Source organism: Typopeltis vanoorti, chromosome 6 (genome assembly GCF_054136105.1).
Source record: "Typopeltis vanoorti isolate ZY-2024b chromosome 6, IOZ_Tvanoo_1.0, whole genome shotgun sequence".
Taxonomy (NCBI): domain Eukaryota; kingdom Metazoa; phylum Arthropoda; class Arachnida; order Uropygi; family Thelyphonidae; genus Typopeltis; species Typopeltis vanoorti.
Window position 1 is genome coordinate 54729516 of NC_143554.1, and position 14422 is coordinate 54743937.

The 14422-nt window shown below is 35.3% G+C and overlaps 1 protein-coding gene across 3 annotated transcripts in view; it reads right to left on the minus strand.

Annotated features, from left to right (window-relative positions):
• The window catches only part of LOC150105461 (GTP-binding protein 10), a 210743-nt gene that overhangs the window by 179886 nt on the left and 16435 nt on the right, over nucleotides 1-14422 (minus strand). For all 3 annotated transcript variants that reach the window (XM_090394162.1, XM_090394160.1, XM_090394161.1), the window contains exon 2: nucleotides 9475-9668. In XM_090394162.1, the coding sequence (XP_090250288.1) occupies nucleotides 9475-9668 (194 nt within the window). The remainder of the gene's footprint in view (nucleotides 1-9474; nucleotides 9669-14422) is intronic.

A 14422-nucleotide genomic window follows, 5' to 3' on the forward strand; every position in this document is an offset into this window, starting at 1 on the left:
CTGTCAAATATCACAAATCTTTACATAACACGTGTTAAACCGAACTACAGCAAAAAAACAGTGCAGAATATCACTCGTAACATACTCACAGCTATTCATGACCTCCAAGCTATACACTGAATATGCGTAAAAATATTTATATTAAACAATTTGCATGTATCTGTCAGATCAGCCGAGACCTCCGCAGGATTAAATACAGATCCTTGTTATATCTGTTATATTAGTGTTAAGCTCAATTAATTTGGCTTCTTAGAAACCTGATAGAGTAGTTAGCTCTACCTGCATTGTCTACTATCTGTAATAGCATGTGTTCTTCTGGTTGCTGTCCAACCTTGAAGGAGAAAAAAATCCAGCCCCCTCTATATGAGTCCAGCTAACTCACCTTCACTTGAAAAGCCCTGAAAAAGGTTCTTCACATTCTAGGTGGAATTTCAACCTAGCAAAGGGCATCATCAATAACATCTAGGATATCTGTAATTTTATATGTTTATCATCCGATTTCTTTTATAACACTCTTTCCTCCATTTCTAAGCTTCTTCAATAGCCTCCGTGAATGAACGACTATATTTATCTTAAAACTATTTGTCTTATAGTGAAAATCTAATCCTGACATATCCTTATCCTGCCTGGCCTGAACTCATCATGTTCTTCTCTTCCAGAATTCTACTTAAACTCTTATCAAAGATGGTTGCATACATTTTTTCTGGAACACTCAGTAAGCAAATTCCTCTATAATTCTCACATTCGGTTTTATTTCATTTCCCTTTTCTATAGATGGATACTAAGAGAGTTCTACTCCAATCTTCCAGAATTTTGCTTTCTGACAATGCTTTCTGAATTATGAAGTGCAGTCACTATGAAATATACTTCCACATTTGAGCATTTCTAGTCAATTATCATCTGCACCAGCTGCTTTTCCACACACCTCTGAATGCATATCTCTTTAATATTTTCTGTCACAGTTCTGTCACTGCTTGTTTCATTTAACACGCTTTCAGAGTAACTGCTTCAAACATCTAGGATATCTGAATTCTAGATGTTTATCATCTGATTTCTTTTATAGCACTTTCTTCCAATTCCAAGCTTCTTCAATAGCCTCGAGAACATTTTGCCACCTTCCCGATATTCATCTTCTACATTCTTACCATGACTTTTGTTTAGCAACTTGTAATTACATGCTGCTTGGTTTTCTTGCATTTTTCTCAGTATTTTCTCTCTCTCTCTCTCAGAGAACAATGCTCACTTACTTGCCAGGAACTATTGATATACTTTTTTTCATGACTACCACTTTATCTTCCTGAGTCAATCATGAAGTTCTGATATTTTTTTTTAGACAACTTTACAACATACCCCTCTAGCTAGCTGAACCAAACTTTTTTTTTTTCAGTCTGCCAGTAAGTCTCCACAGCTGGTTCTCTTTCAAACTTTCATTTTTGCTTGAATAATATATTTGTATATATGAGTCTACAGCTCACCTCTGAAAGCTGCTTGATTTTATTTTAAAACTTTTCGAATGTACTTTTCCTTTCATTATGAAGTTCATTTTTAGCCTGCTCGCAACTAAATGGCAATAACTCCCCTGTTTAATCTTATGTCCAGAACAGATGTAAAGATATCATTATCAATGACATAATCAATGAGATTTTTCTTATTTGTTTCTTTTTTTACATGTCAATTTTTTGCCCATCTTTATACTGGAACATGGTTTTAGTAATGACTAGTCTATGTCCTACACAGAAATCCAGCAGATATTTATCATTATTAGGTTTGCTCTTTTCTCCAGATTTTCCCATAAATTTCAAAGCATTTCTACATCTGATATTCATTCTCTCCTCTACTGGGTGGAGACATTATTGGACCAACTTTTCCCTTTTATATTAAGTGCTTTCTCTAATTACTCAAAAAATCCATCCACTTACTCTTCAGTGGGATTATAAGCACAAATAATCCTCAATGTCCAATTCCCCAATTTGATGTTTGCAGTTAAAATGTTTGCCATTGAAGCTAATCTTCATTTTTGCTACTAAATGCTATGATACTCCTTCCTTTCCCTTGTCATTATTGCCTGAAATATAACATCTTGTAGTTACTATTTAGAAGAATCTTGCCTGTTTTAGTCTTCATTTCAGTAGTACCAATAATGTTGATGTGGCACATCTCTAATTGTTCTGAACGTTCTACTTTTTTCTGTAGATACTTCTTATGCTGATGATGCCTATCTTGAGCTCTGTTGATTGTAGAGTTCAAGTTGGTTCCAGTTCTCTGATGAAAACAGCTGGAAACTTGTTTATTTAGGCAATTCCCCAACAAGCATGACATTTCATCCTGTTGTATCATCATCGTGTTTTGGTTTAAGCCAAAAATGAATACAATTTGGTTAGCTAAGTCCCAAATTGCCAGACCACCACTGTGCATTAAATATTCAGGTAGCAATAGGGTACACTATGAGAAGGAGAGGACTGGATATTACGTCAGAAACCCAGTCAATTCTCTGCATTCTTTAAAAGTCTACATGGAAGTCTCCTCCCATTTATCTAGCTTTGACCCTTCAGCAATCGAGAAATATATTTATATTAAATTTTATATATTATTTATATATTTATAATAAAGTTGCATACCATGGTAATTTTTTAAATTGAATAAAATAGAATTTTTATTTATCATGACAGAGTAATTTACTTACCACACAGTATAAAATAAGCAAAAAAACTCAAAACAGCAAGTTTTCTTTTAATTTATATATATCCTCTTAAAAATTCTCTATCTTTTTATAATTCACATAATCGTAATTTACTTATTACGAGGTTTTTTTTTTATCACAACAAATGGCAGCACTGTAACTGATGAAGTAATATGTTAGATGATTCTCACTCATTCCATCGGCAACACTTTCTTGTCAGTAGAGTAAACCTGTTGAGTTATTGTGTTTTTAGTAAATAGTATGTCTGGTGTGTTCATCACAAAAATGAGAAGCAAAATCTTGAACATTGTGTGATTAGATTCTTTGTTAAACTGAATGACAATGCTACTGAAACATTCAATAAAATTAAGTGGATGTATGGTAATGATTCTTTATCATGGCGGCACAAGATGTTTTTGAAAGGGAGAGAAGGCATGAGCAAGTTCACCAAGAATTTGTACCGCCTCGAGCAACTGTCAATCAAATTTACTACAAAGAAACCCTTGAACAGTTGTGAAAATATGTCTTACATGTGTGTCCAGAGATTATAAATGATTGGATCTTGCATCAAGACAATGCACCACCTCATTCTGTGCTGTCAATCCGTGAGTATTTATTTGCCAAAAAATGCATCCAGTGTTGGAACAGCTACCGTACTCACTCGACTTATCACCATGTGACTTTTTCTTTTCTCCAAACTCAAGAACAAGATAAAAAGTACCTATTTTGAGACTAGTAAACATTAAACGAGCCATGACAGGGGACATAAAATAAATGAGCTAACAGAGGAGAACTTCCAATCCTACTATATTACATGGAAGGAACATAGAAACCAGTGCATTTCATGCGCGGGGGGGGGGGGGGGTAATTTGAAGCTACTGCCAAGCTGTATCAGACGATTCATTGAAGACCTGATTTTATACAAATTTTGTCTCTTTACTTTTCTGCTACACCTTGTATTTTCGTTTTTTACAGAAATTATAAAAAAATTTATAATACTGTGAAAATTTCATTAATGAGGAATACACTTTTATCATATGATAATCTTTAAAAATATACGAATTTGTTGGCATTTTACTAATGCAGTTGTATTCTGAGTATTATACAACCACCATGAGGTTAAGTGACAGGTAGCATAACGAAAGAAAACTTAAATGCATATAAATAGTAAACTTGCTTACCACAATATTATAATCCTTAGGGAATGCCATATGCATATTAATTTATGTTGTTTACAGTAGCACTTCTATGATGAACACCTGTAGTGTGTAATTTCATACTAATAGCAGCCATGGCGTGGTTTGAGTTTCACTTTGAATGTACCAGACATGAGCATTAGTTTTGAGTTTTAAGAACAGCAGTCACTAAGTAACAAGAACACAAGAAAGTAAGCAACAAGTGGCAAACTGGAAAGAAAAATAAACTACTAAGTTAAGTTCTCTGATCTTAGAAGAATTTTTATATGCATCTTTGCCTACTAAAAATTAGATACCAAGAAATTATATATTTGTTTTAATCCTTTATCCAAGTGTAAGCAAGCAAATTTGCACCTGAACTATTTTCAGGACTGCGGCAACTCGTGGTAAAGGTGTATGACTTCCCATCACTTACCTTAGTATCCCATAATGCAAAGCACATATCCTTACAGGTATGTATAATGCTATGCATTATGGGAAGGGTCACTATCCAGACCAGTTTCAACCTTTATTGAGGTCTCATCAGTGGGAGCCAGACCCAAAGATGATACCAAGGTTGAAGTAATCTTGGTTTAATCCTTTATCCAAATGTAAGCAAACAAGTTTCCGTCTGAGCTATTTTCAGGATTGAGGCAACTCGTGATAAAGGTGTAAAGGGCAAGTGATGTGAAGTTACACCTTTACACCACAAGTTGCCCCAATCCTGAAAATAGTTCAGGCAGCACTTGGATAAAGGATTAAACCAAGTACAAGTATTCCTTGATTAACACAATTAATTAATCCCTCGATGTTATCACGTATATCAAAATCGTGTTAATCAAATATAATAATCAATGGTAAAAATTACAATTTGTCCATGACCGATTACTGTATTAATAGTTTTATATGGTACTCTTTTAGGAAAGATAAAAAAATGAATGCAAAATATATGTTTAATAAATGTTTGTACCTACATTACTTACTGCATTTTTTTAATCAAAAAAAGTTATCAAGAGTCATTTAAGCAGCTTTAGTTTTTTCTTATTACCATAAATTCTACGATAACAAGCAAAATGACTCTCCAGACTTCAGCAAACAAGCATTCTTCGATTAACATCTGGATCCATATCCATTACTTACTTACTGTTTAAGCGATTCTAAACTGCAAAATAGTCCATCCAGTTCTTTGATTGTTATCTCCTTTGGAACCTCATCTTCACATTCCATTTGTTCGTTGTCTTCATATGCGCATTGTTGCTCAATTTCAAGAAATCGTTGTCACTGAAATCTTTTGAATTTGAATCCAATATTTCTTTAACATCTTCTGCATCAAAACCAAGGTCTTCACCAATTGCAATGATTTCCTCAATCATGATGTTCACAGGATTTTGAAAACCACCTAAGTCATTAGCGCATTCTGGCAAGAGGTTTTTCCAAAAGCTAGAAGACACTTGCTCCAACAAGTCATGAATGTTTTCAACTGCGTGTTTAATGTTAAAATTTTTCCGAAATTGTTGGAGTGTAATTGCATTTTCTCCCATTGTTTCTACTGCCTTTGAGAATGTCTTTTTAAGAAAACAGACTTTGAAAGTTGCAATGACACCATTTCCATGGGCAGTAGCAATGATGTCGTATTTGGTGGAAAAAAATAAAACTTTCACATTCTCACACAGATCATTAAGAGAATTTGGATGATCATGTGTGTTATCTAAAAGCAAAAGAGAAGAGCTCTGAAAGCTAAGTTATTTCTCTTGCAATAAGATTCAACCATTTCTCTCAACCAGAAAACACTCCTCGAGGCTTGCATGTTTTTTCGTAGTAAATTTAAAGACGCGTTAATTAAAACTCTTGCCATGTATATAAAGGGAGTGTCAAAATTAATTCTGCTGCATTAATCAAATCCTGCATTAAGCATATAAAACACACCCCCTTTTTTGTACACATTTTTTAGGAAAAAAACTTTATCACTGAATATTATAATGAATTTACAGTATTTCAAATATAAAGTAATAAGTAGATCTACTTTCAACAAATAACTAATCTAACTAGGAAAGAGTATCCCCTTTTAATCTTCTTCGTCAAAACCCAGAAATTCATCTCCAGAGCTAAATTAAGAGACACTTGAAACCTCTTCTAAATCAGAATGTGAATCCTCATACAAGAAATTGTCCTCTGTACCATCCAGTGCATTGCTAATGCCACACTTCTTAAATGATTTAACCACTTCACAGTTTTCACAGCATCCCATGAAGCTTTGACCCACTCACAAACTTGCGAAATGCTAGGCCTCTACCTTCTTCCTGATGGCAGAACCTCAAAATCTGAAGACTCCTGTTCCACTTCTCCTTCATAAATCCCTTAAATGGTTTATTAATTCAGACATCTAAAGGTTGAAGCTAACTAGTTAGACCTCCTGGAATCACAGCTAACTGAGTTTTCAATTCCTTGAGTTTATTTTTAACATCTTCTGTTCTGTGAGAACAAAACTGATCCCATACTAGCAGGGCAGGCTTCTTCAACAGTCCGCACAGGGCACCTAGACCAAAGTTTAGCTATCCATAACTTTAATCCTCCTCCATCCATCCAGCCTTTTGTGTGAACATGTACAAACACTCCTATAAGCAGTTTTAAGCGCATCCACTGAACTCTACTTAACTGGAATGCTCTCACACACCACAAGGAAGCAAGAAAGAAATTGCGTAAATCAGAACAGAGAAAATTTCCAGAAATGAAAGTAATAAAAAAACTGAGTATCGGCATATAAGACACACCCTGTTTTTCAGACCTATTTTCAAAGAAAAAAAGTCCGTCTTATATGCCGGCAAATACGGTAATTTCTTGGTATCTTTAATTTATACTATAACCAAGTGGAAAAACTTTCAACAACTATCTCTAATACAGAGTATTTTAATAATAAGGTGCGACACCTTTTGACAACTCATATGTAAAAATATGACTTCTGCATTACTACAGCCTTGATTTCACCTCTGGGTCTGGCTCCCACTGATGAGACCTCAATAAAGGTTGAAACTGGTCTGGGTAGTGACCCATAATGCATAGCATTATACATACCCATAAGGATATGTGCTTTGCATTATGGGATACTAAGGCAAGTGATGTGAAGTCATGCACCTTTACCATGAGTTGCCCCAGTCCTGAAAATAGTTCAGTCGCAAACTTGTTTGCTTACACTTGAATATGGATTAAACCAAGTATATAATTTCTTGGTATCTTTAATTTATAATATAACCAAGTGGAAACACTTCAATGTCTTTATCTACTCTCCAATGAGGAACTGTGAAATTAATATTGAACTACAGTATAATGTATCAAGCCTTCATGTGTTAGTGATAATGTTTTGTGCTTAATGAAAAGAAAATTATATATGTTTCAAGGAGCAAGATAGATTTGCAGTAAAGTTCTTTTTATTGGAAATGTATTTGGAACTGATCAACTAAATGTACTCCTATTATCTGAGTGATTATTCTCATGCCTATTTCATCAGAAATAAAGAAAGATGCATTAAGGAAACTTGTACCAGAAGAGGACATATGCAAGTATATTAGAAGTGAGATCTTCAACTTTTAATGTATTTTAAATAATTGGAGAAATGACAATCAATGAATGAGTAAAAAGAATAAAAGAAGTAAATAAAACAAAGAAAGACAAAGACAAGAAGTTCATATATAGTCAAATGAAACTATAGAACTTTCAGCTGAATACTGTTCAATAAGTTTTGTATAGTATTTTGATGTTATCCCTAAGATTTGAATTTAACTGTGACAGTCAGAGAATGAGAAACGTTTCTTGAGCTCATATTATATAATTCATTCTGGAATGGCCATATAGACATGTTTTAATATGTAATAAGAATTTAAGAGTTACATATATCAAATATTAGAATTTTCTAATTGTAATTCTATAAAAAAATCTGTTCTCAAATCTTATTCCCAAAATGTACTGACCAAAACAAGTATTCATTTGCTTCATCGACTTCCAGAAAACATTTGACAAAATCCAACATACTAAAATGATTGAATTATTAAAAAGATTTGGATTAGATGGTAAGGACATCAGCATCATCAAAAACATATATGGGTATCAAAAGGCATCTGTTCAAATTGATGACATTATTACAGACTCCATTAACATCAAACGAAGAGTAAGGCAAGGATGTGTGCTGTTGCCTCTCCTTTTTAACATATACTCAGAAGCCATATTTCAAAAAATCTTAAAAGGAAGAGAGGAAGGGATTAATGTAAATGGTGAAATCATCAATAACATCCTATATGCTGATGACACAGCTCTCCTGGCTGACAATATTCAGGATCTTCAAAATCTTCTGCAACTAGTGAACGAAGAGAGTGATAAAATGGGATTAAGAATAAATATCACCAAAACTAAATTCATGGTCTAAGAAAGAAACCAATTCTTAATTCAGCACTTTCTTTAAACAGGAAACAAATAGAAAGAGTAACAAAATTTAAATATCTTGGATGCTGATTAAATGAAGAATGCAATCTGAAATTGAAATGGCAAGAAAAAAATTTTCTCCTGATGAAATCGACACTGTGTAACTGCAATTTAAATTTAGAGCTTAGAGTATGCATGGTTAAATGCTATGTGTGGTCTGTACTACTGTATGGTGCAGAAATTTGGACCTTGAAAACAACATTGATAAAAAAACTTGAAGCCTTTGAGATGTGGTTATACAGACAAATATTAATAATCCCATGGACAGCATAAACATCCGATCAATAAGTACTGGAACAAATGAGGAAATCATGAACTTTTAGATACCATAAAAAGAAGAAAAACTGCATATCTTGGTCACCTATTTTGGAGTAAAAAATATAAGATACTTCAACTGATTATAAAAGGGAAGATAAATGGACAAAGAAAATCTTGACTGGCAGATGTCAGACAGTGGACTGACATGAGCTCTGAAGGACTGTTCAAAGTGGCTGAGGATCACTCAAAATTTGCCAAGGTGATCCCTGACCTCCAATAGGAGATGGCATCCAAAGAAGACGATGGCAGAAAAATAGAATTTATTGTATATATTTATACGTTTACAGTAAATACTTATTTTTATATATTTACGTAAGCTTCATTCTTTGGAATTCACAACATGCTGATCGTGAAGTCAATGCACCATCACAGATATGAATTTGAAACATTCTAACAAACTAAAACTAAAGAATATATATTTTTTGTTATATAGTATTATATAACAAAATCTCACTCTCCATAACTTACTATAACTAAAAGGTTGGATATACAGACAAGGCAGGGAATAGCATAACTGATGCAGTCAAATGACTGTAGAACATAAATGATACAGGCTACCAAACCTCCAATGGTCTTTGTTATGCTGCTATATATTCCAATGAAAAAAAGCACTGATTCCAAATAATTTTTTTTAATTTATTAACTTATTATTTTCTGAAAAGCTGCAATCTAGATATCAAGTAAATGGAGAAAATGATATATATATATATATATATATATATATGACCAAAAAAAGAAGAGCTAATTCACACTTTTAAAGAAACCATGGATATCACTCCTAAATATTTAATTTAAAGAGAGCAAAAATGGCAACAACTGTACACTTACTTGCTATGTTCACCTTGACCAGCAGAAAATCTTTTAGATGGAAATTTTAATTTTGTTTTCACCAATTCCCAATTTTTATGAGCCTCAACATAAACATCACCTCCTTTACCTCCAATACCTCCATATCTGGGAAGTCCATTTCCACCAGGTCCTCCACGAGCATATATTCTTAAAGAATCAACAAACTTTGTTCTCTAATAATAGAAAACAAAAATATATATACTCACTTAAATTTATTTTAAATGAGTTCCATACTAATTATTTTTTAAATTCACATTAGATTTGTCACAAATTTAATTTTGAATTTCTACTTCAAAAACATGGAATTCAGTGGCATGCCAACCACATCATTAACCCTGCAACAAGAAGAAAGGGAAAGGCAGACAGCAGAGCAGACCACACGAAAAGTGCTAAAGGAAGGAAGGGAAGTACAAAATCTGTAAAGGAAACAAATCTTAGAAACTCGTAACAATCGTTTTAAGCTTAAAAACCTTACTGCCAGTAAAAGAGACAAAAAAAAATGTTAATGAGACTATAAGGGGCCTAAATTAACAACCTTTCTCTAGAAATTCAAACTCATGCTTTTTTGTCCAAAAAATATTAAAATGATGATATTTATGTAATGTATAATAAGAAACAATGACAATTTAATTTAAATGAAATAAGATAAAACAGTCAACTCTCAACACAGCAAATTCATAGGTCCTACAGAAACATTCTATTATAATGATAGTTTGCCACAGGAAATATTCATTAAAACAGCAGTTGTATCTATGAGGCTTCAAATGAGACTTTTCAGCAATTAGATATAGTGAGTGACTATACATTCTTAAGTTTATAGAATAAGCATCTAATATGCCAATAAAAAACATCTGAAAATTGAATGTGATAAAGAAAAGAATTAATCACCAGTTTAAATCACTGTAGAAATTTTTTTCTTTTGGACTCTTTAACCCACTTTTGGCTTATATGTACTAGACGTGGTGGTGGTGGTGGGCAGTAGATGGCACCGATGTAGATGATGATGGTAGTTGCGGTTTGCTGTAGTTGGCGAGTTGTAGAGTAGGTGCCCTCCCTCGATGAGTCTTTGGACTCCTTGGAGGTGTCACGTAACAATAATAATATGTCATTAGCATACCTGCTTTCCAACCAAAAGGTAGCAAGTTTGAACTGCCACCGCAGGAATGGATGTTTGGTTTTTTTGATGCATGAATTTCACTGTGAATCTCTAGTATTCAAGATTTTCTAATCTTTATTTAAGTAGCAAGGCTTATACGTTGGACATACATAACTGGTAATTAACTTACAGAATTAACAACGCATATAAAGGATATTAATTAAAGGCAACTTTAATGAATAACTTCAATATTTCGACAACGTCACGTTGCCATCTTCAGGAAATTTGGGTAGTTTCATGCACCCAAATTTGTTGAGGTTTGGAACGTTTTTTAGAGCTGCTGATGATTCCTTGAATAATCTTTCATACTTGAAATTGCTGTGGTGTATTATTTTAGTTTCCTACCAATAAATTCTATGGTGGGTATCTAAGGCATGGTCTGCCAGCCCAGAGTGGCTGTACTGGTGAAACCGGATGCAGTTTTTGTGTTCTGAAATCCTGATATTTGCTGTCCTGCCTGTTTGGCCAAAGTAGGACAATTTGCAGCTACAAGGGACATGATATACACCAGGTAGATCTAGGAGAAGTGTTTGGTCTTTGGTAGAGCTGATAAAGGATGCCAACTTTTTATACGATCTATAACAAGAAGTCAGGTCATATTTTTTGATATTGATTATTTTCTCAGAGGTGCCCTGGATGTAGGGGATGGTGATAGATTTGGTGTGATCTTTATTGTGGAGGGGGTTGTGGTTTACTGGTTTTTGGATTTTTTAGGAGTTATAGCCATTGGCTAAGAAAGTGTTGAGGATGTGGTTTAGTTCAGTGGTTAGGGCATTGTTATCTGAGCAGATTAATTTTGCCCTGTTATATAGTGTTTTTATAATGTCGTATTGTTGTGTGTGGGGGGGGGGGTTGCTAGTGAATGTATCTGCCAGTATGGGGTGGGTTTTCTGTAAACAGAGAAAACCAAAGATCCATCAAGCTGGCGAGTGATTAAAGTGTCTATGAAGGGGAGGGTGTTGTTTTCCTCTTTTTCTAAGCTGAACTGGACTCTGGGGTGTTGGTTGTTTAAGTGTGTTAGGAAGGAGTGGAGTGTATCTGAGCCATGTGGCCAAATAGCGAACACATCATCCACGTATCGAAGCCAAATAGTGGGTTTTTGTGGGGCGGAGTTTAAGGCTTTCTCTTTAAAGGGCTCCATAAAGAAATTGGCCAAGGGTGGGGAAAGTGGTGAGCCCATGGATGTCCCCTCTATCTGTTTGTAGAATTTTCCTTGCCAAACGAAATAGCCTGAGTTCATTGTGAAATGAAATAGGGCTGAGATATCGGGAGGAAACTTGGCTTGGATGAGCTCTAGGGTTTCTTTGAGTGGGACATTAGTGACATCAAAACTGACCATTATGTCAGTGTGTTGGAGTGAGAGGTTTTCTATACTGGCTTTAAAGTGGGCTGAGGTTTTTATGTGTGATCGTGTGTTGCCAGTATAGTGTACAAGCATTTTGGCTAAATGTTTGGCTAATTTATATGTGGGGGAAATCAATGTCCTCCACTATGGGATGTAATGGCACATTCTCTTTATGTATTTTTGGGAGTCCATATAATAAGGGGGGGGGGGGTCTAGAGTTATAAGGTTTTAGTATGTTAGCGACTTCCACAGGCCAAGAAGTGACTTTCTTAAGGAGTCTGTGGAGAGTTCTAATCTGAGAGCTGGTAGGATTATATTCAATAGGGAGGTAAGTAGTACGGTCTAGTACTAAAGCAATAAGCTTACCTTTGTAGCCCTTTTGATTGAGCACCACAGTGGCATTTCCCTTATCCACTTTCGTGATTACTTTTTTTTTGTTTTTCTTCATTTCTAATAGAGCTGCATATTCGTCTTTGGATAAGCTGGTTTTCGGAGGTTTTTCTTTGGTGAGAACACCAGCTACATCCAGTCTGACGTTGTTGGCGATATGGTTAGGATATTTTTATGTTCCTGAAGATGGCAACGTGACGTTGCAGAAATATTGAAGTTATTCATTAAAGTTGCTTTTAATTAATATCCTTTATATGTGTTGTTAATTCCGTAAGCTCATTACCAGTTATGTATGACAATGTATAAGCCTTGCTACTACAATTACGATCATCCATGGAGATAAGGACATCGCACGAAAGGCCCGTAAATACGACAAAATGAGGTTGAAGATATCGAGACAACTAAATCGCCTGACGTTCCTAAAACGCTGCTGGGATAACAAGGTAATCCCTAATTGTGTTAAATTTAAGCACCGTTTTACTTCACAGAAAGCTCTCCATATTTATAATCGCACTAGCTTCGTCCTATTAAGAGAACAAATTACCGCAACACGTGTTCTCCTTGCCAACGAATATGCAGCTCTACTAGAAATGAAGAAAAACAAAAAAATAGTAATCACCAAAGTGGGTAAGGGAAACGCCACTGTGGTGTCAAACAAAAGGACTACAAAAGTAAGCTAATGCTTTAGTACTAGACCGTACTACCTACCTCCCTACTGAATATAATCCTACCAGCTCTCAGATTAGAACTCTCCACAGAATCCTTAAGCAAGTCACTAACAAACTAAAACCTTATAACTCTAGACCCCCGCCCCCGATTATATGGACTCCCAAAAATACATAAACCAAATGTGCCATTACATCACATAGTGGATGGCATCGATTTCCCCCCACATATAAATTAGCCAAACATTTAGCCAAAATGCTTGTACACTATACTGGCAACACACCATCACACATAAAAAACTCAGCCCACTTTAAAGCCAGTATAGAAAACCTCTCACTCACTGACATAATGGTCAGTTTAGATGTCTCCTCCCTATTCACTAATGTCCCACTCAAACAAATCCTAGAGCTCATCCAAGCCAAGTTTCCTCCCGATATCTCAGCCCTATTTCATTTCACAATGAACTCAGGCTATTTCGTTTGGCAAGGAAAATTCTACAAACAGATATTGGGGACATCCATGGGTTCACCACTTTCCCTGCCCTTAGCCAATTTCTTTATGGAGCCCTTTAAAGAGAAAGCCTTAAACTCCACCCCACAAAAACCCACTATTTGGCTTCGATACGTGGATGATGTGTTCGCTATTTGGCCACATGGCTCAGATACACTCCACTCCTTCCTAACACACTTAAACAACCAACACCCCAGAGTCCAGTTCAGCTTAGAAAAAGAGGAAAACAACACCCTCCCCTTCCTAGACACTTTAATCACTCGCCAGCTTGATGGATCTTTGGCTTTCTCTGTTTACAGAAAACCCACCCCATACTGGCAGATACATTCACTAGCAATCTCCCCCCCACACACCACACACACACACACACACACACAACAATACGGCATTATAAAAACACTATATAACAGAGCAAAATTAATCTGCTCAGATGATGATGATGCCCTAACCACCGAACTAAACCACATCCTCAACACTTTCTTAGCCAATGGCTATAACCCCCAAAAAATCCAAAAACCAGTAAACCACAACCCCTCCACAATAAAGATTACACCAAATCTATCACCATCCCCTACATCCAGGGCACCTCTGAGAAAATAACCGATATCAAAAAATATGACCCGACTTCTTGTTATAGACCATAAAAAAGTTGGCATCCCTTATCCACTCTACTAAAGACCAACCACTTCCCCTAGACCTACGTGGTGTATATCAGGTCCCTTGCAGCTGCAAACTGTCCTACTTTAGCCAAACAGGCAGGACAGCAAATATCAGGATTTCAGAACACAAAAACTACATCCGGTTTCACCAGTACAGCCACTCTGGGCTGGTAGACCATGCCTTAGATACCCACCATAGAA